Genomic DNA, 24,634 nt, shown 5'->3' with positions numbered 1-24,634 from the left:
TCATGTAAACCTGATGCTGGAGGCTTAGGCACTGCCAGGTGAAGTTTTTCCTGTGATGTTACCACTTCCAAGAGCCAAGTCTGCTGCCTGCTCTGTTCTCCAGCCCTTCCCCTGGGGGCTATAGATAGGTGTGTCTTTAAGGGCTTGCATTAGACACCTTCTAGAATGTTGTTCCAGCTCCAGCAAGTGAAACAAAAGTCAGCTTCTGTGCTGGTCTCTCAGGGAACCATGGGACATATAAAAATGTGCAACTCCAATTATTTGAAGATGTGGGTAAAATTGTAATATTTCCAGAATGTCTCGCCTGGCTTTAGTATATAGGCATTCAGAGGTGGAAAGAAATATGGCTTTAGTGCATTTGCATCATTCCTCAGGGGTGGAAAAAGTTTATCTCCATATCAATGGGTAATTACCTGGGCAAGGAGGGCTTATCTGTACCCAAGAGGTGAGGGGAGGGCCGTTTTTGCTTCTGCTAGCATGGAAAGAGAGAAGTCCCCAGACTGCAGTTTATAAGCAATAAATGGATTTTAAACGTTATTTCTCCCTTTGACTGATTTTGGTTTTTAGGGGTATTTTGCCCTGGGATTTCCTTTCCCCGGACTTACAGAAGACAAGGTCCATATTCTGCTTCCCCCATGTCCCCTCAGCAAACTTCATCAGGAAAGTGGGGCACCATTTCCATTACCACTAGTAAGCTGGGAGTTGGAGGGTGGTGGGTAAGCAATCAAAAATATCACCACAGGGTGGAAAATTGAATGAACGGGGTTCCAGTCATAAAATAAATACTGGGGATGTACTGTACAACATGAGGTAGGTGATAGAGAGAGGCAGGCAGAGTTCAGGGCCCCTGTAAGTTTCAAGGCACTTGTACGTTTTAAAAAGCCCCCACCAGACTCAGCCACGCTAAAAGTACACTTAATTAGGACCTCAGCTCTGGTTGGCTTTGCCCTATGTGAGCTGATTGGTTGTGCCCTGTGCAGATGAAGCTCTGTACTTTCATCCAATCAAGAGTGGGTTGTGATGTCGTCACTTCAGTTCTCTATTTGGTCTGGGGAGGGTGGGACTTCCTTCTGGAAGGAGGCAATATAAACCCCAGACCCCACAGCCCTCTGAGTAGCAGGAACTTCCTCTTTTCACTTATTGAAAGAGCTTTGCTGGTTGCTCCCAACTCTTGTCTGCTGGCTTCATTCTCTGTCACCTCCAGCAGGTTCCGGGAAAAACTGCATCATTCTCAGCCAGTAACACCATCATTACTTGCAAGCTAGGGGATGGAGAGGTGGTAGGTAAGCAATCAAAAATACCACCATGGGGTGGGGAATTGAATGAAGGGAGTCAAACGACAGAATTCCAGTCATAAAATAAGTACTGGGGATGTACTGTACAACGGGAACTACATTTAACACTGCTACATGTATATGTGAAAGTTATTAACAGTAAATCCTAAAAGTTCTCATCACTAGGATTTTTTTTTTGTAATTTTAAGAAATGATAGAAGTTTTAATAAATTTCTTGTGGTGATCACTTTGCAATATATATAGATGTCAGGTCATTATGCCATATATCTTAAACTTACACAGAGCTGTATGTCAATTATATCTCTATAAAAGTGGGGGGAAATGCCATCATGCTTTCTTAAATTTAGAAACCTTTTCCTTCCTTAAGTACTTCCCTGGCTGTGATTAGATTCTATAGGCCAGAAAATTCTATTCAGTTGGTTCTTACTTCAGTGGAGGGACCAGTTCTTGGAGCTGACTGCCCCATCATTTTTGTTGTATCTCTCCTGCATTCTCTTTAATTGTCCAGGTATTATAGTTTATCTGTATAGTTTACATTTGGTTCTTTTTAATAATTTATCTTTTTTAGTCATTCTTTGAAGAGATATTATCATCATACCTTCTCTTCTTTAATCATGGTTTTGTTTAATTTTTTGAACATGTTTATAAGAGCTACTTTGATATCTTTGTTAAGTCTGACCTTTGTTCTCAGTTTCTATTGCCAGCTTATTTTTCCTGGTATGTGGATCATATTTACCTGTTTCTTTGCATGTTTTGTAGTTTTCTGCTGGAACTGGACATTTTAGATAATACAGTTGACCCTTGAACCAACATGGGTTTGAATGCATGCATCCACATATACATGGATTTTTTTCAATAAATATACTGGAAAAACTTTTGGAGATTTTCAACAATTGGAAAAAATATTTTCTTTTCTGTAGTTTCTCATAATACAATATATAACACATACACAAATATGAGTTAATATGAGTTTATGTTATTGGCAAGGCTTCAGTTAACAGTACTAGTAATTTATTTTTGAGAAGAGTCAAAAGTTCAAAAGTTCTACTTGGATTTTTGACAAGTGCAAGGGGTCAGTGCCCCAACAGCCTCCCATCCCAACCCTGCATCGTTCAAGGGTAAGCTGTGCAATGTAGTAACTCTGGGAACTGATTCTCTTACCCCTTCTGGGGCTTGCTATCCTTAGTTGCTTGTTCATTTGTTCAGAGGCTGGATGAATTATTTTAGTGAAATCTACCCACCACCCCCTCTGCAGGATGATGCCTTCTATGTCCTCAGTGGGTGCAGCCTTGGTATGGTGATGGTTTGGGCAGGCCTCCATGTGACACTTTCCTGACCATACTCAGGCCATTAAGCACCACTAATTACTGGCTGTCTTGCCAATGGGTTTCAGCCCCTGGCAAGTTTGCTATGGATTCAATGTGCCAAAGAAATTAACAGCAAAATATTCTTGGGGTGAAAGGGTTATACCCCACTTTATTTCCAGGTGGCAGGTCAGTCACTAGAATCCCATTCACTCAGAGTGAGTCTGTATGCAGCAAGCTGGTCTCTGCCTCTGGGCCCCTCTGTCCACACAGCCATCCTCTGGGCCCCTCTGTCCACACAGCCATCCTCTGGGACCCTCTGTCCCACACAGCCGTCCTCTGGGCCCCTCTGTCCACACAGCCATCCTCTGGGCCCCTCTGTCCACAGTCCTCTGGGCCTCTGTCCTCAGCGCTGCCACCACTCCAGCCTCTGCTCTGCTCTGCTCTCCTGCAGCCTTGCAGCCCTGCCACCATGTCATGCCCAGAGCACTGGGTAGAGCTCTTTATATAGAGTCAACAGCCATGTATTGCCCACAGGTGTGCAATGAGCTAGTCAACCAGGGCCAGGTGAGAATCCTGGCCCTAGGAACTCTCATTTTATCCACACTGGCTCTATTATTTGCAACAATGTCCTATGGCATAAATTGTACCAAAGATAAATCTAACCACATTTGGGATCTTTGAACGATTGTTCCTAGGTCAGTGATTGAGATTTGATCTGACCCAAATGGCTCTTCATTGCCCCCTGCCCTCCCTTCTCTCAGCAAACTGTTGACTACATATTCACCTACATTGGCCATGAATCTATTATTCTCCCCCAACTGTCTTTTTTTTTTGGTATCATTAACATACATTTACATGAGCAACATTATGGTTACTAGACTTGCCCCATTATCAAGTCCTCACCACGTACCCCATTACAGTCACTGTCCATCAGCATGGTAAGATGCTGTAGAATCACTACCTGTCTTCTCTGTGTTTACTGCCTTCCCCATGCCCCCTCACATTATGTGTGCTAATCGTAATGCCCTCTTTTCCCCCTTATCCCTCCCTTCCTACCCATCCTCCCCAGTCCTTTCCCCAACTGTCTTTTGCGCCATCTCCACGGTTTTTTGAGAGTGCTAGGACTTCTCCACACACTCGATAGTGAAGTCAGTTGCTTTGGGAAGAGATTAGGAGCAATTTGTTTAATGGCCTGCCTCTTCCCTCAGGTAAAATCTCTGGGCCTCAGCTCTGGCTGTGGGGTGGTGAAAGAGGTGCCCTTCCCTCTGAGTGACATCCCCATTTTAGGAGCTAAGTGCTCAAGGAGGGGGCAGTAGCCTCAGGTGCTCCCCATTTGCCTGTCATGCACAGAAGGAGGCAAAATAAGAAGTCACTCAGCCCTGACCTGGTTATGCACTTGGAGCATCCTAACATCGCAGGCCTTTGGGGCATGTGGCAGCCTGGAGTTGACTCCTGACTCTGGCGCTCACTAACTTAAGTTGGGTGAGTGTATTTGTTTTCCATACCAGCATAACATCTTTAAAAAATTGATGGCTTAAAACAATACACATTTGTATCTCACAGTTTCTATGGCTCATGAAATTGGGCACAGCTTGGCTGGATCCTTTGCTCAGGATCTCAACGGGGTTGAAATCAGGTGTGAGCTGTACTGCGTTCTGATCTGATGGTCAGGGTCGGCTTCCATATTTTTTTTTGTGCCTTTCCTAGAGGCTATCTGTAATCCTTGCCAATGGGGCTTCCAGAATGTCTGCTTTCTTTGTTCAGCTGGCAGGCAGAGTTTCTCTAACATCTGCTAGCAAGATGTTTTCCATAATGTAATATAATCACAAGAGTGATAGCCCATCACATTTGCCATATTCTATGGGTTAGAAGCACATCACAGTCCTACCCACACTTGAGAGACAGGGGTTCCACAAAAGTGTGAAGCATCTGAAGGCAGGGGTCACAAGGTCTGCCCTACAGGTACCACTGCAGAATTTACATGATATCACTGAATCTCACCTTACTCATCTAAAAATATGGGGGCTAGTGATAGCACCAAGTTTTTAGGGCTTTTGTGGAGATTCATGCATGCAAAGCTTCTAGAACAATATGTGACTTAAAATAACCACTCAGTAATATGTAATGTTATGTAGGAAACATCAACTGACAATTTTTTTGTGATTAATTTATTTATTTGCTCATGCTTCTCAGTAGATATTAACCAGATGGTCTGGGGTGTTCTTGACTGCTCTCTCAGCCCCTTTCCTACCTGTGGATAAAATGAGAGTTCCTGTGGCCAGGATTCTCACCTGGCCCTGGTTGGCTAGCCCACTGCACACCTGTGGGCAATTTGACTCTATAAAAAAGAGCTCCACCCAGTGCTCTAGGTGCCACATGGTGGCAGGGCTGCAAGGCTGCAGGAGAGCAGAGGCTGGAGTGCTGGCAGCGCCTGAGGACAGAGGCCCAGAGGATGGCTGTGCGGAATGACTGTGCAGAGAGGGCCGGAGGACGGCTGTGTGGACAACTGTGCAGAGAGGCTTAGAGGATGGCTGTATGGACAGAGGGGACCAGAGGCAGAGGCTTGCTGCATACAGACTCACTCTGAGTGAATGGGATTCTAGTGACTAACCTGCCACCTGGAAATAAACCTAGGTATAACCCTTTCACCCCAAAGAACATTTTGCTGTCAATTTCTTTGGTCACATTGAATCCATAGCAAACTTGCCCAGGGCTGAAACCCATTGGCAAGACACTACCTCAGCCATTAAGAGTGTGGCTGAAGGTGTTTATTGAACTACGTACTGATATCTATGACTAGATAGTGTCTTAGTCCCTTCAGGCTGCCATAGCAGAACACCACAGACTGGGGGCTTACCAACAACAGAAATTTATTTCTCACAGTTCTGGAGGCTAAAGTCCCAGATCACACATGTACACTCTACTGTCCCCCTTGAGACAAAACCAGCACATCTGGGTCCTGGTGAGGGCTAGTCCTGGTTCACTGCTGGCTTCTTCCCACTGTGTGCTCAGGAAGTGATATAGAAGAGGCAGGGAGCCTCTGTGCTTCTTTTATAAGAGCATTAATCCCATTATGGGGGCTCCACCATCATGACCTTATCACCTCATAAAAGCCCTGACTCCAAATACTACCACCTTTGAGAGTTAAGGTTTAAACACTTGAACTTTGAGGGGATGCAAACATTCAGGCTATAGTCATGGAGAAATGGGGGAGAGGAAGAGGAAATTTTTCTTCCTTTTTATTAGAGAGGGCTCAGCTGTAGTATATCCTGCATTTAAAGGCATCAAGACAGCTGTAGTACTTCATTCTTTATCTAACATTCTCAGCTGTCTGATCTAAAGTTAGATCATTAGCAAAACAACACATGCTATGACATCAGCAAAACAGTTAAAAAGTGATATTTTGATAACAGAATTGAAATGGTTGTCATGGGAAGTCAGAGCTTTGTTGATCTTTCTTATTCAAATGTGTGCAGTTTGATACTGTTTTTGTTTGAATTACATATGAAGGTAGAGGTAGGAAACCATAACTTTTTCAGTAATTTTGAATACTAATGATCCTTATCAGATTTGAATATAGCTGAGGACCTAGGATTGAACATGTCTCTTAGCACTCAGCCTTTATTTTTGCTTTATATACTATTAGAATAGCTTGCTTGATTTTGTCTCTTAGATTAGATGTAACACATTGAAGGCAGTGATAGTGGAAGGATTTCTAGGTGATTTCCTCTGGCAACATCTGTGACATCTGAGTGTGAAAGTGATGAAGAGGTGGGAGATGCTAACAAGGGCAGAATTCAATAAGGGACCACTGGAGACAGGATTAAAACCCTCTGCCCACTTCCATCATATCACAGAACAACAGCAAAGAAAGGTTATACTTTATTGAGAATACTCATTTAATCACAGAAAAATGTGCCTTATGTTATTCTTTTAATGATAGAAATAACATTTAAAAAATCATTGAGAGGGGTGTGCTTTAGATTTTATGAAAATAAACTCACATATAGCATTTTACATTAGTAAATGAAGTTAATATGCATTAGAATAGCATCATCCATGTGGTGAGGGAGGGATTTCTCCAGACCTGATTAACTGCTATTTTGTCTGCCATCTGCAAGGCTGGTGTCTGCAACATGCCTTCTACTGTCTCCCCTTTGGTTAGGGGCTCTCTGTGCTTCCATGACCTGAGTATCTACTTCCTTCCCCAGACTGGGGAAGTTTTCAACAATTATTTCCTCAAAGAGACTTTATCACTTTGCTCTCTCTTCTTCTTCTGATACCTCAATAATGCAAATACTGCTCTGTTTGGATTGGTAACACAGTTCTCTTATTATTCTTTCATTCCTAGAGATCCTTTTCTCTCTTTTTCAGCTTCATTGTTTTCTTGCTCCCTAATTTCCAGATCATTTACAACTGCTTAAAACTGTGTAATCTTGCTTTTAATTCTTTCCATTGTTTTTTTCATTTTGGATACTGTATTCTTCATCTCTATGAGTGTCTTTTTTAGTGATCTTCTATATTTTTGTTGAGGTCCTTCCTGAGATCTTGAATATTTTCCTGTAGATCTGTGAGCATGTTTACGACTTTTACTTTGTGCCTTTTATCAAGAATATTGGTGATTTCAATTTCACTCAACCCTGTCTTGTGTTTTGTGGTTTGTTTGGACTGAATTCCTCTGCCTCTTCGTTTGTTTGTTTGTTTTTTTTTTCCTATGGAATAGTAACTTTGTGTAGGGGGCGCCCTCTAGTGCCCAGAACTCAATTTCCTGTGCTGGAACCTCAGCTGTTGGTGTGCAGTGGGCGGGACACCTTTCTGTCTGGCTCGCAGTGATCTGATGTCAGGTGGGCTGTGTGGCTGTGTAGGCCAATGGCTGATCACGTGAGCAGGGAGACTACTCAGAGCTGGATGCTGGAGTTGCAGTTGGGGGTAGAGCTGCCCCCACCGGGCCTGTAGCAATAGCGGGGTGGGGGTGGGGGAGCACAGGCAAGTGGGATAGGTGCCTGCTGGGAGAAAGGATCTCCCGGGACTGGCTTCTACAGTATTTCTGTGGCTGGGCCAAAACAGGGCTGAGAAAGCTGGAAGCATCTTCCCTCTGCCTTGCTGGCTGTAGCACCTGCTTCCATTGTCAGGTCAAGTGGGCTGTGTGCAGGGAGGAGCCTTGGTGCTGCACTGCTTGAGCTGCTGTGGGCAGAGCCAGTCTGTCCAGCCTGCTGCAATGGCTGGGGCTGCAGGCGAGCAGGACTGGTGCCTGCTGGAATAAATGAACTCCTGGGGCTGGCCCCCACATGCTGGCTCAAAATGAGGCTGAGCAAGCTGGGAGGGTCTCCCTCTGCCTATCCAAGAGCAAAGTCTGATTGCGCTGCTGGCCAGCAAGGCTGAGGGCTGCAGGGAGGAGTCTTGGGGCAGCGTTTTCAGCAAGGACAGAGCCTCTGAAGCTCCTGAGAGTTCCTAACCTGTTGGGCTGAGGGTGGGCTGGGGAGGTATTGTCCACCTGCCCTTTCTCCTAAGCAGAGAGCACTGTGTAATCCTTGTCCCTCTGGCACCCCTCTTGCTGCTGGGAAGTCTTTCAGTATGCCCGCTTTGCTTTTGTCTTGGGGGATCAGTAGAGTTCTGCACAAGAGGCTGGAATCTCAGCTTCCCCGAGTGTTCCACCTGTCTCTGTTGTCCAGCCCCACTAATCACCAGAGCACCATGTAATGTGGGTTTGTGTTCCTGGAGCATATCTCCAGGGCCAGGTGTTCAGTGGTCCTGGGCTCCTGCTCCCTCCCTGCTCTGTTCCTCTTGCTCCTGATTGTGGCTGAGGTGGGGGGAAGGTGGGGGTCCTGCAGGATTGTGGCTTTGCCACTTTACCCTTTTCTGGGAGGTCTTCTCTTCCCCAGATGTAGGTGGTCTGTTCTGCAGTCTTCAGGTCATTTTCAGGTTTAGTTGTATTTGCTGTGTTTTTGTGTTCTATGTGATTTGGGGAGGAGGTTTTTGCCTTGCCTTCTTATACCACCATCTTTTTCCCAGAATCCTTCCAACTGTCTTCCTTTTGACATGCTCTCTGCTCAGCTTCTTATGTTCTGTTCTATTTCCATGTGCAGTGTCAAACTCATCACCATTCCAGCAGTCTTGTTTGTGGCTGGCTTCTTTCACCAGCTCAGGGAAAACTTCTTCAGGCCAATTGTTGCCTCTTCCGGGAGATACTGTCACTCGTTGGATCCCGAACAACCACACTCCATGCACCTGAAGACCTTACTTCTTCCCTCACTCATCCCTTTAAGTTACTCTCCAACTTAGCAAAGGTTTACAATCAGAATGTACTCCTTCTTTAAGCTTTATCTTTTGCTGTTAACAATGGATGAACTTAAAAATTACATTAATTTTATTCCTTTCAGGGATGGTTGCTTTTCAATGTCTGGCATCTTTCCTGTGGCTGATGGTAGTGTGAAATTTTCCAGTGACTGGACCTGCCCCTCAGGCTCGTCTGTGGAAGGAGGTAAAATGTTTTCCATCAGCGTCTGGCTTGGGTCTCAATAGTAGCACTGTTCCTGAAGTGGTGTTTTGGTTTTGGTTTTTCCCATAGTCCAAAAGCATGGTGGAAATATTCATACACACTCTCCTTATTTCACAAAATACATATTGGAGCTTGGGGCTTCTTTTCCTTTCCTTTTACATTTGGAATGCAAAGATTGGTTATACTTTCTTCAAACAGTCAATTTTATTTATTTCCACACAGGAAGCAAATGGATTACATTTTTATTTCCTCCTTTAAAATTTTCCTTCTAAAACATGAGTTTTAACCAGGAAAGGATTTTAATGCCAGTGGGATCCTGAGTTGAATAAAGATAACTAACATAGAAGGTTCCTTTATTGCTGAAAGCTCAAAGCTGGCAATTTGACATTTATGATGTATATCCTACCTGCTTCCAAAAAGATTTGAGGTGGCATGCAATAAAGCATACAGGCATGAGAGAGGGTGGCAGGTGTTCTGATGGCAGTGCAGACAGGCACATTCAGCTGCTGCAATTAATTGGCACCTTTTCCTTATAAAGACCCTGTAGTTTCTGCCCTGAGTATTTTTTCTGGTACTTTATCTTCTAGAAGTCAGCTATATTGGCCTACAACCTGGAGAGGCCACCCAAGTCATTGGCTATAGAAGAACATCTTTTGCATTAGCCTGAAGCTCTCAAATTTGTATTGCTCTATATGCCTTGTATTCTATCCTTCTTTTTAGTACACTATTTTATCTCTCTAGTTATAAAAGTTGTACCTACAGCAAGACTGTTCACAAAGAACCAAGCTATCACAAATACTATTTAGTGGGATAATCTCATGTGCATTAGGGAAGGAAAGGACAGTTGGGGGGTATTTCTTGGTATATCACATTATTCTGTCACATAACAAAATTATCCCTGTGGTTCCTAAAAACAAAGATCAATAATTTTACTGGTACTTATTGCAGAAGATTATCTTTTTGAATGCATCCCTGAGCTCTGGGTTCCGGAAGGCATATATAAAGGGGTCGATGACTGCATTGCACATGATCAACATGCCATTCACCTGGAAGAGGGACATGTAGCAGGCACAGTAAGGGTTATCTGGGCAGAATGTCATTAAGAGGACATGAAGGACAAAGGGAGCCCAACAGAAGATGAAGACCCCAAGCAGAATGGTAAGTGTGATGGCCCCTTTCATGTTGGCTCTGGGAAGGGCCGAGATCTTTCTGGCATGGGAACGGGCCAGCAAGAACATGTGCACATAGAGACACAGGATAAAGACCAACATCAGAGGGAACAATGATGTGAAGGTGATCACTGTAGGCACATGGTGGGAAAAGGTCACCATGGCGATGCCACTTCCCATGCAGCATGTCCAGATGACCATCAGCACGATGACGGCACGGCGTGTGGTCACAATGCTGCTGTACTGCAGAGCGTGGAAGATGGTAATGTAGCGGTCAGCAGCGATCATAGACAGGCTGAACACGGAGCCAAGGAGGGAGAGGATGAACAGTGAGTCAACAACGTCATCTGCTGTGGTCTCAAAATTGCCTTGAGGTTTGATAAAACCCATATTTCTGAACAAGATCAGGATATTTTCCAAGATCTTATATAAACTGCCCAACATGTCAGAAATGGCCAAGCTGCAGATGAAAAAGTACATGGGTAACTGGAGAGTCTTATTCTTGATCACAGCCAGAAGAACAATCAGATTTTCCAAAACCCCGACAGTAGAGATTGTGAAGAATATCTCTTCTGGCAAAACCACATGAGGACAGTCAGAGTTATTTCTTGCTGTATCGTTGATGTTTTCATATAGATTGATAATGTGCTTCATTTTCTCCTGCTTGTGGTTAAAGCATGGATATTCCTTGGACTTGACAGAAAACTCGATTGATTCCTTAGAATTTTTTCTTCTATGTAGTACTCTCTGGAGATCTGATGTAAAAAAAAAAAACCAGACATGCACCTAAAGAAGATACATAGAAATGTCAGTTGCAAAATAGACTATAAAATAAAAACAAGTCATATTAGCTTTAAGAAAGTATCTATGAAATATAATGGTGTAATAATTTAGAACAACTTACCGGTCATCTTAATTGCTCTGTGAAAAACATCTTTAGTGGAACTCTGAACCCACAGATAAAAATAAAGATTACCCTTAGTTCTCTCCCCTTTTCTTCCCCCATCCTTCCCATGAACCCAATTATATGTGAGATAAATTAGAATGAGGAAAGAAGTAAAGGAAATGAAAGGTATGTATGAAAACAGGAAATTCCAAAACTATCCTTCTCTGACTTGGACGCAGTGGCTGGGTCCAGTGGATTGAGATGTTTATATCCTTTCTTTTTCACTCTTGTCTTTCTGGGGGTCACTGCCTGACCCTACAGTTTATGGGATGATGGCAAGGGTATTGATGTACCATTCTCAAAGTTGACTGTGCAATATGTGTTATTACTTCTGTTTCAAAGGTAGAACTCACAGGAGTGGTATCTCTGGAGACTACCAATATCTTCAAGGTGTCTCTTGGTTGGAGTTGGATAGTGGCAGCAAAAGGGTCCAGTTTCCCTCAAGCAGAAAATTCTGACTAGATCATAGTTGAATGATTTTGAGAAGTCTCCTTCTAGTGAGAACATGGAATTTTTATTGATTTAGTTTCCAGATGGCTGGACACAGGCACTTTTATGAATTGTATGAAATTTGCCTTTGTCATTTTGGTCATTTTAAAGATATGACCATGAATTCTTTGTGCTCTTCCCCTCATGAAATGGAGCTTAAATGGAAATATATCCTGTGTTCATGGATAGGAAGACTTAATATTGTCAAAATGGCCACCCTGCCTAAAGCAATATACATATTCAATACAATCCCTATCAAAATACCAACAACATTCTTCAACAAACTAGAGCAAATAGTTATAAAATTTGTATGGAACCACAAAAGACCCTGAATAGCCAAAGCAATCCTGAAAAGGAAGAATAAAGCTGGGATTATGCTCCCTAACTTCAAGCTCTACTACAGAAGCCACAGTAATCAAGACAATTTGGTACTGGCACAAGAACGGACCCATAGATCAATGGAACAGAGTAGAGAGCCCAGATATAAACCCAAGCATATGTGGTGAATTAATATACGATAAAGGAGCCATGGACATACAATGGGGAAATGACAGTCTCTTCAACAACTGGTGTTGGCAAAACTGGAAAAATACATGTAAGAAAATGAAACTGGATTACTGTCTAACTCCATACATAAAAGCAAACTCAAAATGGATCAAATACCTGAATGTAAGTCATGAAAACATAAAACTCTTAGAAGAAAACAGGCAAAAATCTCTTGAATATAAACATGAACAACTTTTTTCTGAACACATCTTCTTGGGCAAGGGAAACAAAAGCAAAAATGGACAAATGGGACTACATCAAACTAAAAACCTTCTGTACAGCAAAGGACACCATCAGTACAACAAAAGGCATCCTACAGTATGGGACAATATTGATAAATAACATATCTGGCAAGGGGTTAACATCCAAAATATATAAACTCACACACCTCAACACCCAAAAAGCAAATAACTCGATTAAAAAATGGGTGGAGGATATGAACAGACACTTCTCCAAAGAAGAAATTCAGATGGCCAGCAGGCACATGAAAAGATGCTCCTCATTGCTAATTATCAGGGAAATGAAAATGAAAATCACAATGAGATACCACCTCACACCAATTAGGATGGCCAACATCCAAAAGACAAGGAGCAACAAATGCTGGTGAGGATGTGGAAAAAGAGGAACCCTCCTACACTGCTGCTGGGAATGTAAGCGAGTTCAACGATTGTGGAAAGCAACATGGAGATTCCTCAAAAAACTAAAAATAGAAATACCATTTGACCCCGGAATCCCACTCCTAGGAATTTACCCAAAGGAAACAACATCTCAAAGAGACATATGCACCCCTATGTTTATCGCAGCACTATTTACAATAGCCAAGAAATGGAAGCAACCTAAGTGTCCATCAGTAGATGAATGGATAAAGAAGAAATGGTACATATACACATGGAATATTATTCACCCATAAGAAGAAAACAATCCTACCACTTGCAACAACATGGATGGAGCTAGAGGGTATTATGCTCAGTGAAATAAGCCAGGTGGAGAAAAACAAGTACCAAATGATTTCTCTCACTTGTGGAGTACAACAATAAAGCAAGACTGAAGGAAGGAAACAGCAGCGGACTCACAGACTCCAAGAAGGGACTAGCGGTTACCAAAGGGGAGGGTTAGGGAGGGTGGTTTGGTAGGAGAGAGAAAGGGATTGAGGGGTATTATGATTGGTACACATGGTGTGTGTTGGGGGTCACGGGGAAGACAGTGTATCACAGAGAGGACAAGTAGTGACTCTGTGGCATCTTACTACGCTGATGGACAATGACTTCAATGGGGTATTGGGGGGACTTGATAATATGGGTGAATGTAGTAACCACAATGTTTTTCATATAAAATCTTTATAAGAGTGTATTATCAGTGATACCTTAATAAAAAAAAAGGAAATGGAGCTTAATATCACCCCCTTCACCCCCCACCACCTGCCCCATCATAAGTGTTTAAGAAGCCATGTTATGAAGTATCCCTGGAGAGAGTGAATCTAGGATGGCAGCTTTTGACACAAGGTTCACAGGTTGCTCATTACTGCCTTACACTAACGTTTCTTCTAGGAAGGAACTAATTTCCTTACAAAGGACTGGAGTCAGAGGTCAAGTACTAAGGCTGAAGTTTAGAAGTTATGTAGGTAGGTGATTAGGCAAGGAATGGAATGACAGGTAGTAGCCACTGATAGGCCTGTACTCTGGCTGCCCCATTTATATCTGGCTGCCTGGGGCCAAAATCCTGCATCCTGACACCCCTCAGTCCCAAGAAAATGGGATGATTCACCACCTGGTTCTTTCTTCTTAGGGCCCAGGGAAGTCTGGATGCAGATAGGATCCTCTTGTGTGTCCATATGTGCTAGAAAGGATGGGCCTATAATGGCTGATTTTGTGTGTCAACTTGACTGGGCCCTGGGTGCTCTTTGGCCCATCATCATTCTGGGTGTGTCTGTGAGGGTGTTTCTACATGAGATCAAGGTTCAAATCAGTGTGCTGAGTAAGGCAGATGGTCCTTCCCAGTTCAGGCAGGCTTATCTAATCTGTTATGGCCTGAATAGAACAGATCAGCTCCCATGAGTAAGGGGGAAGCTACTCCTGCTTGCCTACTGGGTTGGGTATTGGTCTTTTCCTGCCTCTGGCTCAAACCAAAACAGGGGCTTTTCTTGGGTGTTGAGCCTGCCAGTTTTCTGACTGGAACTGCACACTGGCTCTCCTACTCTCCAACTTACTGACTGTAGATCTTGGGACTTGTCAGCCTCCATAATCACATAAGCCAATTCCTTATAACACATCTGTTTACATATATCTCTCCTATTAGCTGTTTCTCTGGAGAGCCCTGCCTAATGTAGGCCCAAGGACTGTGCCCAACATGAACCACTGTGGAGACCCTCTTCTGACAGAGACTCCTGTCTTAGGCCTGCGTCCACTGAATGTGATCAGATTTGCTATATATTTTTAATCTGGAATGCATTTGCTGGTAGAATTGATACAGAAAAAAAGAAATGTTGAAAGAGATTGTGGCAGAGTGACTGAAAGCCAGCGTCAGTCATTGTGCATTGCTGATCTGCTGCAGTCAATACTGTAAATCCATGGGAGGGTTCTGAATGTGAAAATAAATGTAGTGCATTCCATGGGGCCACTTTATCCAGGTCACCAATCAGCTCCTGTTACTACAATTTGCCCACCTGGTGGAGGGGGAGTAAAAGGGGATATGTAGGCCATTCTTGGTTGGAGGGGTGATGACACCAATAGGTATGCTTACAGTGTTCAGGACAACATTCTAAGCACTCCACATGCACTAAGTCATCTAATTTTCACATCTAATTCTGTGAGGTCGGTGATGTTATTATTCTCACTTGACAATTGAGAAAACCACCCAGAAAGGTTACATAACTGCCCAATGCCACACTCTGGTTAGGTGTGTCCCGGAGCCACCTCCTAACTGCCACACTGCACCCCTCTTTCAAAGTAGCAAGGGGGTAATGCTATATGCAAGGAAGCAGACAACTCGTTCCCCATCCCAACCAAATTGCAACCAAAATTGACATATATTATTTTCTCATTGGCTCAGGGCCCTTCTCAGAACCCAGTGGGGTCATAAGTTACGTTACTATGCCTTTGTTGTGAGGTATTGCTTGTGGAGAACATTAAGTGACAAAAGAAATAAAACTCACTTCAGAAACACTTCATAATGAACCCTTCATTAACTGTCCTCAGTGATCCAAATATTTCAGGTGAAAGTGATCTTTCACTTAAAGAACCCGGGTAATGATCCCCACTTGGCTTGTGTCTGATTCTCACTGATTTAAAGCCCTGTACTGCTTCTCTCCCACCTCCTTTTCTTGTGTATGCTTTTGATTTATTTATTCCAAGCAATGCAGTTCTAGAGTACTTTCACCTCCACTCTGGGCTTGCATTTTGCTGCACAATAAATGGCTGGCTTTCAAATCCATTACCCTTCTCTTCTTCCAGTGTTCTATTGACACAACTAAATGTATCAGGACCCCAGCCTCCACTAACCCCCTCATCCCTTCCACTATGACCTCTGTTGGTACAGAATGTTGCATTAACATACAGCATTCAATACATCGACATTCATATTCTATATTTTAGAGTAAATACTATATTTCTGTTTATAAATTTGGCAGAGCCATAGACTACTATGGATGCTCAAATACTGATAACAAATCACCCTAGCTGAATACTTTCTCAATATAAGGTAAATTATTCATCATAGTAGGAGAATCTAATGGGTACTTTTCTGGGGGGATCATTCATGTACAATTACATGAGGAACATTATGGCTACTAGACTCCCCCTATTATCAAGTCCCCACCACATACCCCATTGCAGTCACTGTCCATCAGTGTAGTAAAATGCTATAGAGTCACTACTTGTCTTCTCTGTTATACTGCCTATATTGTGCCCCCACTGACTACATGATGTGTTACAATCATTATGCCTCTAATGGGTATTTTTAAAGTTTTTGCTATTTCTTTTTTAAAAGCAATGCTTTTGGTAAACATAAAAAGTAAAATATTAACTATTCCTAGGATAGTTAGTAAAAAATCTAACCGAGCTAGTTTGTGTTCTTTATCACCTGAAAAAATGTTAGTTCATTTTCCCACTCAATGGGTAAAAGGTACCAAATGTGAGATTCATTTCCAAGTCAATAGTGGAACACTTACATTTCTTGAGACAACAGTTTTCTTTGCAAACACTCTTTGCTTTTTCCAGTTGTATTTGAAAATTCCTTTTAAAACACTGAAGATCTAGACTTCAGTGTGTGCTTGTCTTGCCAATTGGTTTCAGCCCCAGGCAAGTTCTCTATGGATTCAATGTGACCAAAGAAAATGACAGCAAAATGCTCTTTGGGGTGAAACAGTTATACACAACTTTATTTCCAGGTGGCAGGTCAGTCACTAAAATCCCATTCACTCAGAGTGAGTCTGCATGCAGTAAGCCAGTCTCTGCCTCTAGGCCCCTCTGTCCGCACAGCTGTCCTCTGTGCTTCTCTGCACAGTCATCCCGCATAGCCATCCTCTGGGCCTCTGTCCTCAGCGCTGCCACCACTCCAGCCTCTGTTCTGCTCACCTGCAGCCTTGCATCCCTGCCACTGTATCATGCCCAGAGCACTGGACAGAGCTCTTTATAATATAGAATCAACAGCCATGTATTGCCCACAGGTGTGCAGTGAGCCAGTCACCCACAGCCAGGTGAGAATCCTGGCCACAGGAACTCTCATTTCATCCACACTCCACCCCTCCAGGATTCTCTCCTCTCAATCTGTGTGCCCTTAGTCCTCTGCAATGGTCCCTGTGAAAGGAAGCTCGAACATTGTTCTCCAGCCTCTCCAGCAAAGTGTCTTGCAGACACACAGGCTGGACTTGTGGCTCTGTCTCTGACCTCTGCTCTTTGGTCTTAATGATCTTAGTGGCTAGAACTGCTGCTCTGGTTTCAGTTGTTGCCATAGCTCCAATAAGATCCTATTTGGCTTCCCGTCTAATTTCCTTCCATCTACTCCTGCCCGTATCAAATCAACCCACATCTGGGTCCTCGTGACCCTCACTGGGCCCCTCAAATTCCTCCTGTGAGTAACAGGTCTTATTTCTTTCCAGGTTCTCGTTGCTTCAGCTACTGCATGTGCCACCTTGCATTTTGTAATCACTGCCTCAAGGCGGGCTGCACTGTCAGGGAAGACAGCTTTCCCATCTCTGATCCCGACAGAACAATTCCATCCACCCCTAAGTCCCAAATCCACTAGCTCAGCCTGAGTATAGGAGCGGACCATAGAGTGCTCCACGACCTGGGGAGGGGGCTGCTCCTCTCCTTGGGGAACTTTTGGCTGCTGGGTCTTTATTTTCTTTACAACCACTGGGCATGATTTCAATACAGGAGGGGCCGGTGCCTCCAGCACCACCCCTTCATCCTTCTCCAGTTCCTCCATTTCTGGGGCTGATGGCACCTTTCTCTCCACTCCCTCAAGTACCTCCTCTGCCACAGTGCCTCACAACGCCAGCTCAGTCTTCAGAAGGTCTCTTACATTCAGCTCAATGCTTCACAGCTGACGTTTTCATGCCACCTCTGCCTGTGCTTCCCTCAGGAGTTTGTCTTTTTCCTTGATGGCCTCTTCCTCCTTCAGAGCACCTGGCAGCACTGCCATCTCGTCTCCAATTGCACCTTGCTGCTGGCGCTATCGTGCTGTCTCCTCCCGCATCAATGCCATCTCCTTCCTCAGGGAATCCAAAAAGGTTTGCAGCTCACATTCTCATGCCACCTCCTCTCACATCAGTGCTATTTCCCTCCTTAGGGAACCCACACAAGTTTGCAGCTTGCATTCTCATACCTCCATTTCTTGGGTCTCCTCTATAGACGTTTTTAAGACTGAGAGAAGCAGCCAACCCACAGTCCCCGCTGCCTCCCAGGCACTCTGCTTCTTAAAGGATCTGCTTTCTATACCAAGAGCCACCCCTACTGCCTGAGGTGTCACTTCCACTTGCCTCCAGTCCTGGGGTGGGGCCCAGTCCTCTAGAAGGCAAGCCATCTCTGTCCACATACCCATTGGGGGACGATCCCCTGCCTCCCCATTCACAGGGGCAGCCCGCTGAAGCACCCCACCCATAAGGGCAGCCTGTCTTTTTCCTTGGTCAACAATGAACCCTGCTGACTTTTGCCAATTGTCTTGCCAATGCGTTTCAGCCTGGGGCAAGTTCACTATGGATTCAATGTGACCAAAGAAAATGACAGCAAAACACTCTTTGGGGTGAAACGGTTATACCCAACTTTATTTCCAGGTGGTAGGTCAGTCACTAGAATCCCATTCACTCAGAGTGAGTCTGTATGCAGCAAGCCAGTCTCTGCCTCTCGGCTCCACAGCTGTCCTCTGGGCTTCTCCACACAGTTGTCCCATACAGCTGTCCTCTGGGCCTCTCTGCACAATTATCCCACACAGCCGTCCTCTGGGCCTCTGTCCTTGGTACTGCCACCACTCCAGCCTCTGCTCTGCTCTCCTGCAGCTTTGCAGCCCTGCCACCATGTCATGCACAGAGAACTGTGCAGAACTCTTTTTATAGAGTCAACAGCCATGTATTACCCACAGGTTTGCAGTGAGCTAGTCAACCATGGCCAGGTGAGAAACCTGGCCACAGCAACTCTCATTTTATCCACTGTGCTGAATAATGGTTTTCTATGTCACTGTGCCAGGGAGGGTGGCTTAATAACTTTCACTGCTCTCCAGAATACTTTCATTCATTCAAAGACCTGAGTTAGTAGAAGGAAGGAAATAATAAAGATCAGAACAGAGATAAATGACAGACTAAAAAAATAGAAAAGATGATGAAATTAAAAGGTGACTGTTTAAAAGATGAACAAAATTGATAAACCTTTAGCTAGAGTCATCAAAAAAAATGAGAGGTGATTGAAATAGATAAAACCAGAAATGATAGAGAAATTACAGTGACACTACAGAAATACAAATGATTATGAGTTTATTATTTTAAAAAATTCCAATAAATTGGACAACCTAGAAAAAAATGGGTAAATTCCTAGAAACATTAATCTCCTAAAACTGAACTAGAAAGAAATAGATAATCTGAACAGACTGATTACTAGTAACAAAATTGAAATGGTGTGGGGAAGTTGAGGTTCCTATGGCCAGGATCCTCACTGAACTTAAACCACCTGATGATGTAACTGGCCTGTTGCTAGGCTACCGCTTCCACACCTTTAGGCAATAAGCTATTATTGTGCTATATAGAGAGCTCAGCCCAGTGCTCTGGGTGGAGGCAGAGAAGCTAGTGCTCAACCTACCACCAGGAAAACAAGCCAGGTAATAAACCCTTTCACCCCAAAGAACATTTTGCTGTCAATTTCTTTGTTCACACTGAATCCATAGCAAACTTTCCCGGGGCTGAAACCCATTGGCAAGACAAATGGTAATAAAAAAAGAATACTACCAAGAAACAATCCTAGGACCAGATGGCTTTGCAGGAGAATTCTACCAAACACTTAAAGAAGAGTTAATACCAATCCTTCTCAAGCTATTCCAAAACATTTCATTCTGAAAAGCCAGCATCACCCTGATGCCCAAACCGAAGATACCATGAAAAAAAAGAAAATTGCAGACCCGTATCCATGATGAATATAGGTGCAGATATCCTCAACAAAATATAAGCAAACTGACTCAAAAAACATTAAAAGCATTGGTCACCACAACCAATTGGAGTTATGCCACAGATGAAAGGATGGTTCAATATCTATAAATCTGTGTGATACACAACATTAACAGAAGGATCATTTTACTGGATGCTGAAAAATCATTTGACAAAATTCAACATCCATTCATAGTAACAACTCAACAAAGTGAGTATAGAGGGAATATATCTCAACATAATAAAGGCCATATACAAAGAACCCGCAGCTAACATCATACTCAGTGATGAAAATCTGAAAGCTTTTCCCCTAAGATAGGAAACAAGAAAAAGATGCCCACTCTCACCATTTTTATTCAACATAATACTGGGAGTCATAGCCATAGCAATCAGACAAGAAAAAGAAATAAAAGGCATCCATATTGATATGGAAGAAGTAAAATTGTCAGTATTTGCAGATAACAGAAGACTATATGTAGAAAACCCTAAACACTCAATTTAAAAAATTAGAATTAATAAATTAATTCAGTAAAATCATAGGATACAAAATCGGTATGCAGAAATATGTTGTGTTCCTATACATAAATCACAATGAACAGAGAATGAACTAACAAAAACAGAAATTAGGAAAGCAATCCCATTCATAGTTGCATCAAAAAGAATAAAATACCCAGGAATAAATCTAACCAAGGCAATGAAAAATCTGTACTCTGAAAACTATGTCACTGATGAAAGATATTGAAGATGATGCAAAAAATGAAAAGATACTCTGTGCTTGTGGATAGGAACAATTAATGTTATTAAAATGGCCATACTACCCAAAACAATCTGTAGATTCAAATTTTCACAAAACTAGAACAAACAATCCTGATATTTGTATTGAACCACAAAACACTACAAAAATCTTGAGGAGAAAGAACAAAGCTGGAGTTATCACACTCCCAGATTTCAAACAGTACTACAAAGCTATAGTAATCAAAACAGTCTGGTACTGGCACAAAGACAGACACATAGATAAATGGAATAGAATAGAGCACCTAGAAATAAACGCACACTTATATGGCCAATTAATCTTCAATAGAAGAAACAAGAATATTTAATGGGGAAAAGACAGTCTCTTCAAAAAAGATGGTGTTGGGAGAACTGTACAGCTATGTGCAAAAGAATGAAACTAGATGGCTTTCTTATACCATATACAAAAATAAATTCAAAATGGATTGAAGACCTATGTAAGACATGAAGCAATAAAACATCTAAAAGAAAACATACACAGTTAACTCTTGGACATTGGTGTTAGCAATATTTTTTTGGATCTGTCTCCTCATACAAGGGCAACAAAAGCAAAAAAATAACTACATCAAACTAAAAAGCTTCTGCACAGCAAAGGAACCTATCAACAAAATGAGAAGGCAACCTACTGAAAGATGATATTTGCAAATGATATATTTGATAAGCAGTTAATATCAACATTATATAAAGCATTCATACAACTAAACACACACAAAAAATCCAAATGAAAAAATGAGCAGAAGACCTGAATAGACATTTTTCCTAAAAAAAGACATGCAAATGAACAACAGGCACATGAAAAGATACTCAGTAGTGCTAATCATCAGGGAAATGCAAATCAAAATGCAAAGTAAAAATCAAAACCACAATGAGATCTGCACTTCATTGCAACCTCACACCTATCAGAATGGAAGAATGAAAAAGAATGAATAAATAACAAGTGTTGGTGAGGATTTGGAAAAAGAGACCCCTTGTGCTGAGTTGGTAGGTGTAAACTGATGCAGCCATTATGGAAAACAGTATGGAGTTTCCTCAAAAAGTTAAAAATAGAAATACCATATGATCCAAAGTTTCTATTTCTGAGTATTTATTAAGCAATTGCTAAAATGGCCAAACAAAGCATTTTAGAAAGTGACACCAAGAGTTGTTATCCCACAATAAAGAGAAAATCAATTTATACTGAAACTGGCAGGTATTTTGTTTTCTTTTGTGTTTTTCTTTGCTTCATGCTAACTCTGGCCTTTCACGAGTCAAGCATCTGATTCTCTAAACTCGCTATGACTGTGAACTTACTGATCAATCAGCTATTTGTACACACCCCCATGGGACATCACACTCAGCATGACTAATGCAGCTAGACTGTGGCTAAGACCTGATGTACAGAGTAATCAAATTTCAATCTTTTTTTTTGTTGCCATATACATGTGAATTCAGTTTTTTATTGTTTATGGTTGCCCAGTAGCATTTAATATTTTTGCTATTTTATTTTTTTAATTGAAATACAGTTGATATACAATGTTACTTTGGCTTTAGGTGCACAATACAGTGATTCAACAATTATATATGTTACCAAATGCTCACCAAAATAAGTATAGTTGCTGTCAACATACAAAGATATTACTGTATCTTTGACCCTATACTCTATGCTGTACTTTCATCTCCATGACTGATTTATTTTATAATTGGATGTTTGTTCCTCATTATCTGCCTCTTACATTCATGTCTGAAGACCAAGATCCTCAACTTAAGCTTCCTTAACAGAGATCATAGAAGTCTCACCTCTGGGGCACTGCCTGGAGGCAGAGATGGGAGGGTGAGTGATGAAGGAAAATTGGGGATAGTCTTTCATGGCTGTAGAATCGACCCATAGACAACCTTCGCTGACTCATTTTCCCTGAAGGGTTAGGTTTGGAGTGTAAAGTGGAGAATTAGGGGGCAATTATAACCACATAATGGCTATAGGGAAAAGCAAAATCAGCTTGTGTCTTTGGACTGGGTCTGGGGGAATATGAATCATCAAAGTTAATGATATCATTGGACAAATGAATGTGGCCCCAGCTACTGTTAAGCTGCTCACCTTGGCAGATGCTCTTTGCAAAAGGAAAGGGAGCATGGGCAACTGTAAAATGAGATTTTTATATTGATTATTGACTTTGACTGGAAAATGGAAAAGTATCACTTTTATATTTTAAAGAGCTTTAAAAGAAAGGTGAAGGCTCTATTATTTATTTTCCTATTATGTGTCAACTGGTACTATGTCATGTGCTGTACATGGCATGTCTCATTTTAACCCTTCTGTCAACCATGTGAGGTAATTGTGTTCTCCCCAGTCTGCATATGGGGAATTGAGGGAGAGAGGCCAAGATACTGGTTTGACCTTCCATAGGCTTTAAATTGCAGAGTTGGGACTTAAATCAAGGTCTGTGTGGCTCCAAAAATGAATATCTCTTACAACAAATCAGTTAATAAGGAAATTTTGTTGGCTCTAAAGAATGGAAGTTCCTCAAAAACCTAAAAATGGAAATACCATACAACCCAGTAATTCCACTTCTAGGAATTTACCTGAAGAAAACAAAATCACTGATTTGAAGATATATGCACTCCTATGTTTACTGCCATATTATTTACAATAGCCAAGATATGGAAGCAACAAGAGGGTCCATCCATAGATGAATGGATAAAGAAGATGTGGTACATATACACATGGAATATTATTCAGCCATAATAAAGAAAGAAATCTTGCCATTTGCGACAACATGTATGGACTGTGAGGATATTGTGCTAAGTAAAATAAGCCAGGCAGAGAAAGACAAACACCATATGATTTCACTTATTTGTAGAATCTAAAAACAAAACAAAATGCACAAAACAAATAGATTCACAGAAGGAGGAAGCAACTGGTGGTAACCATGGGGGAAAGGTTGCAGTGGGAGGATAAAATAGGTGAAGGGGATAAAGAGGCACAAAATCTCAATCATAATATAACAGTCTCAGGGATGAAAGTACAGCATAAAGAATATAGTCAATAATACTGTAATATCTTTCTATACTGATACAATTACATTAGGTGGGGTGAGCACTTAATAATGTATATAACAGTAAAATTGAGGTATGGCAGGGACATGGGAAAAACATCATGATAAACTTTTCCTGCCTATGATGAGAAGTGCTAAGTTATACATATTATAGTAAGAATAAGAGGGACCCCATTTTAAGGCTAAGATTCATTAAAAAAAAAACAGAGTTAGGAAGTAAGATTCCTAATATATTTTATAATCAGACAATAAGCAACCCTATCTTAAGGCAGGGCAAATAGTCCTAAAAGATATGGCTCCACTGCTTGAGGGTAACCACTATGTTGGAGAAGAACAGGATCAATAAATTCCTTGTGTTGAGTTTATCTTACAGAACATCTAGTGGACTGACTGTGGCTAGTGACATAATGTCTCTCACAGGAGATAGGCATCCTGAGACCACATGTCAAGCCTATTCTCCCAGCCCCCACCTTTTTCCCCATTCTTGGAAGCCTTAAGTGCACCTCCTCTAGGGTTGCCCACACTTCCCTTTCTTTGAGAATGTACTTTTTGCCTTAAATAAAGCCGCCTCACTGCTCAACTTTTTGCATTTTGTCTGCACTCTTCCAGTGGTAAGCATCTTTGTTACTTTGCTATTTCATTCTATTTTCTAGACCTAAGCACACTTTTTCACTCTGCTTCTGAAGTAGGGAGGAGTCCCTGAGCTCTCTGACTTGAGTTTGCAAGTTCCCATCACCTGGGTGACCTGGACAGGACTGCAGCTGTAGGATAATGCTCTTTAGCAGCCTGCTCCAAAATCTCTTTTCTTTAACTGTGTGAAGTTCTCAGAACATAACCTCACTCCATCCAGTGCCCTGAGACTCCCCAAAATCCTGGGGTGGCAGGGACTTAGTTTCCATGCTATGCAGATTCAAGCAGACATTGGACTCCAG

The 24,634-nt window shown here is 42.2% G+C and overlaps 1 protein-coding gene across 1 annotated transcript; it reads right to left on the bottom strand.

Annotated features, from left to right (window-relative positions):
- Window positions 1-6,516: 6,516 nt before the first annotated feature.
- MC2R (melanocortin 2 receptor) lies at window positions 6,517-11,031 on the bottom strand. The gene has a single exon (XM_036897263.2). It carries the CDS (start codon window positions 10,922-10,924, stop codon window positions 10,031-10,033), a length of 894 nt encoding a protein of 297 aa, XP_036753158.1. The 5' UTR covers window positions 10,925-11,031; the 3' UTR covers window positions 6,517-10,030.
- Between the last annotated feature and the right edge of the window lie 13,603 nt (window positions 11,032-24,634).

The sequence above is a fragment of the Manis pentadactyla genome, chromosome 6 (genome assembly GCF_030020395.1).
Source record: "Manis pentadactyla isolate mManPen7 chromosome 6, mManPen7.hap1, whole genome shotgun sequence".
Classification (NCBI taxonomy): Eukaryota; Metazoa; Chordata; class Mammalia; order Pholidota; family Manidae; genus Manis; species Manis pentadactyla.
The sequence above is the reverse complement of the archived record's forward strand: the minus strand, read 5'-3'. Positions and strand labels throughout refer to the sequence as shown.

Bases quoted from the DNA above. Each gene is read 5' to 3' on its own strand.
- MC2R (XM_036897263.2), bottom strand. From the start codon at position 10,924: ATGAAGCACATTATCAATCTATATGAAAACATCAACGATACAGCAAGA.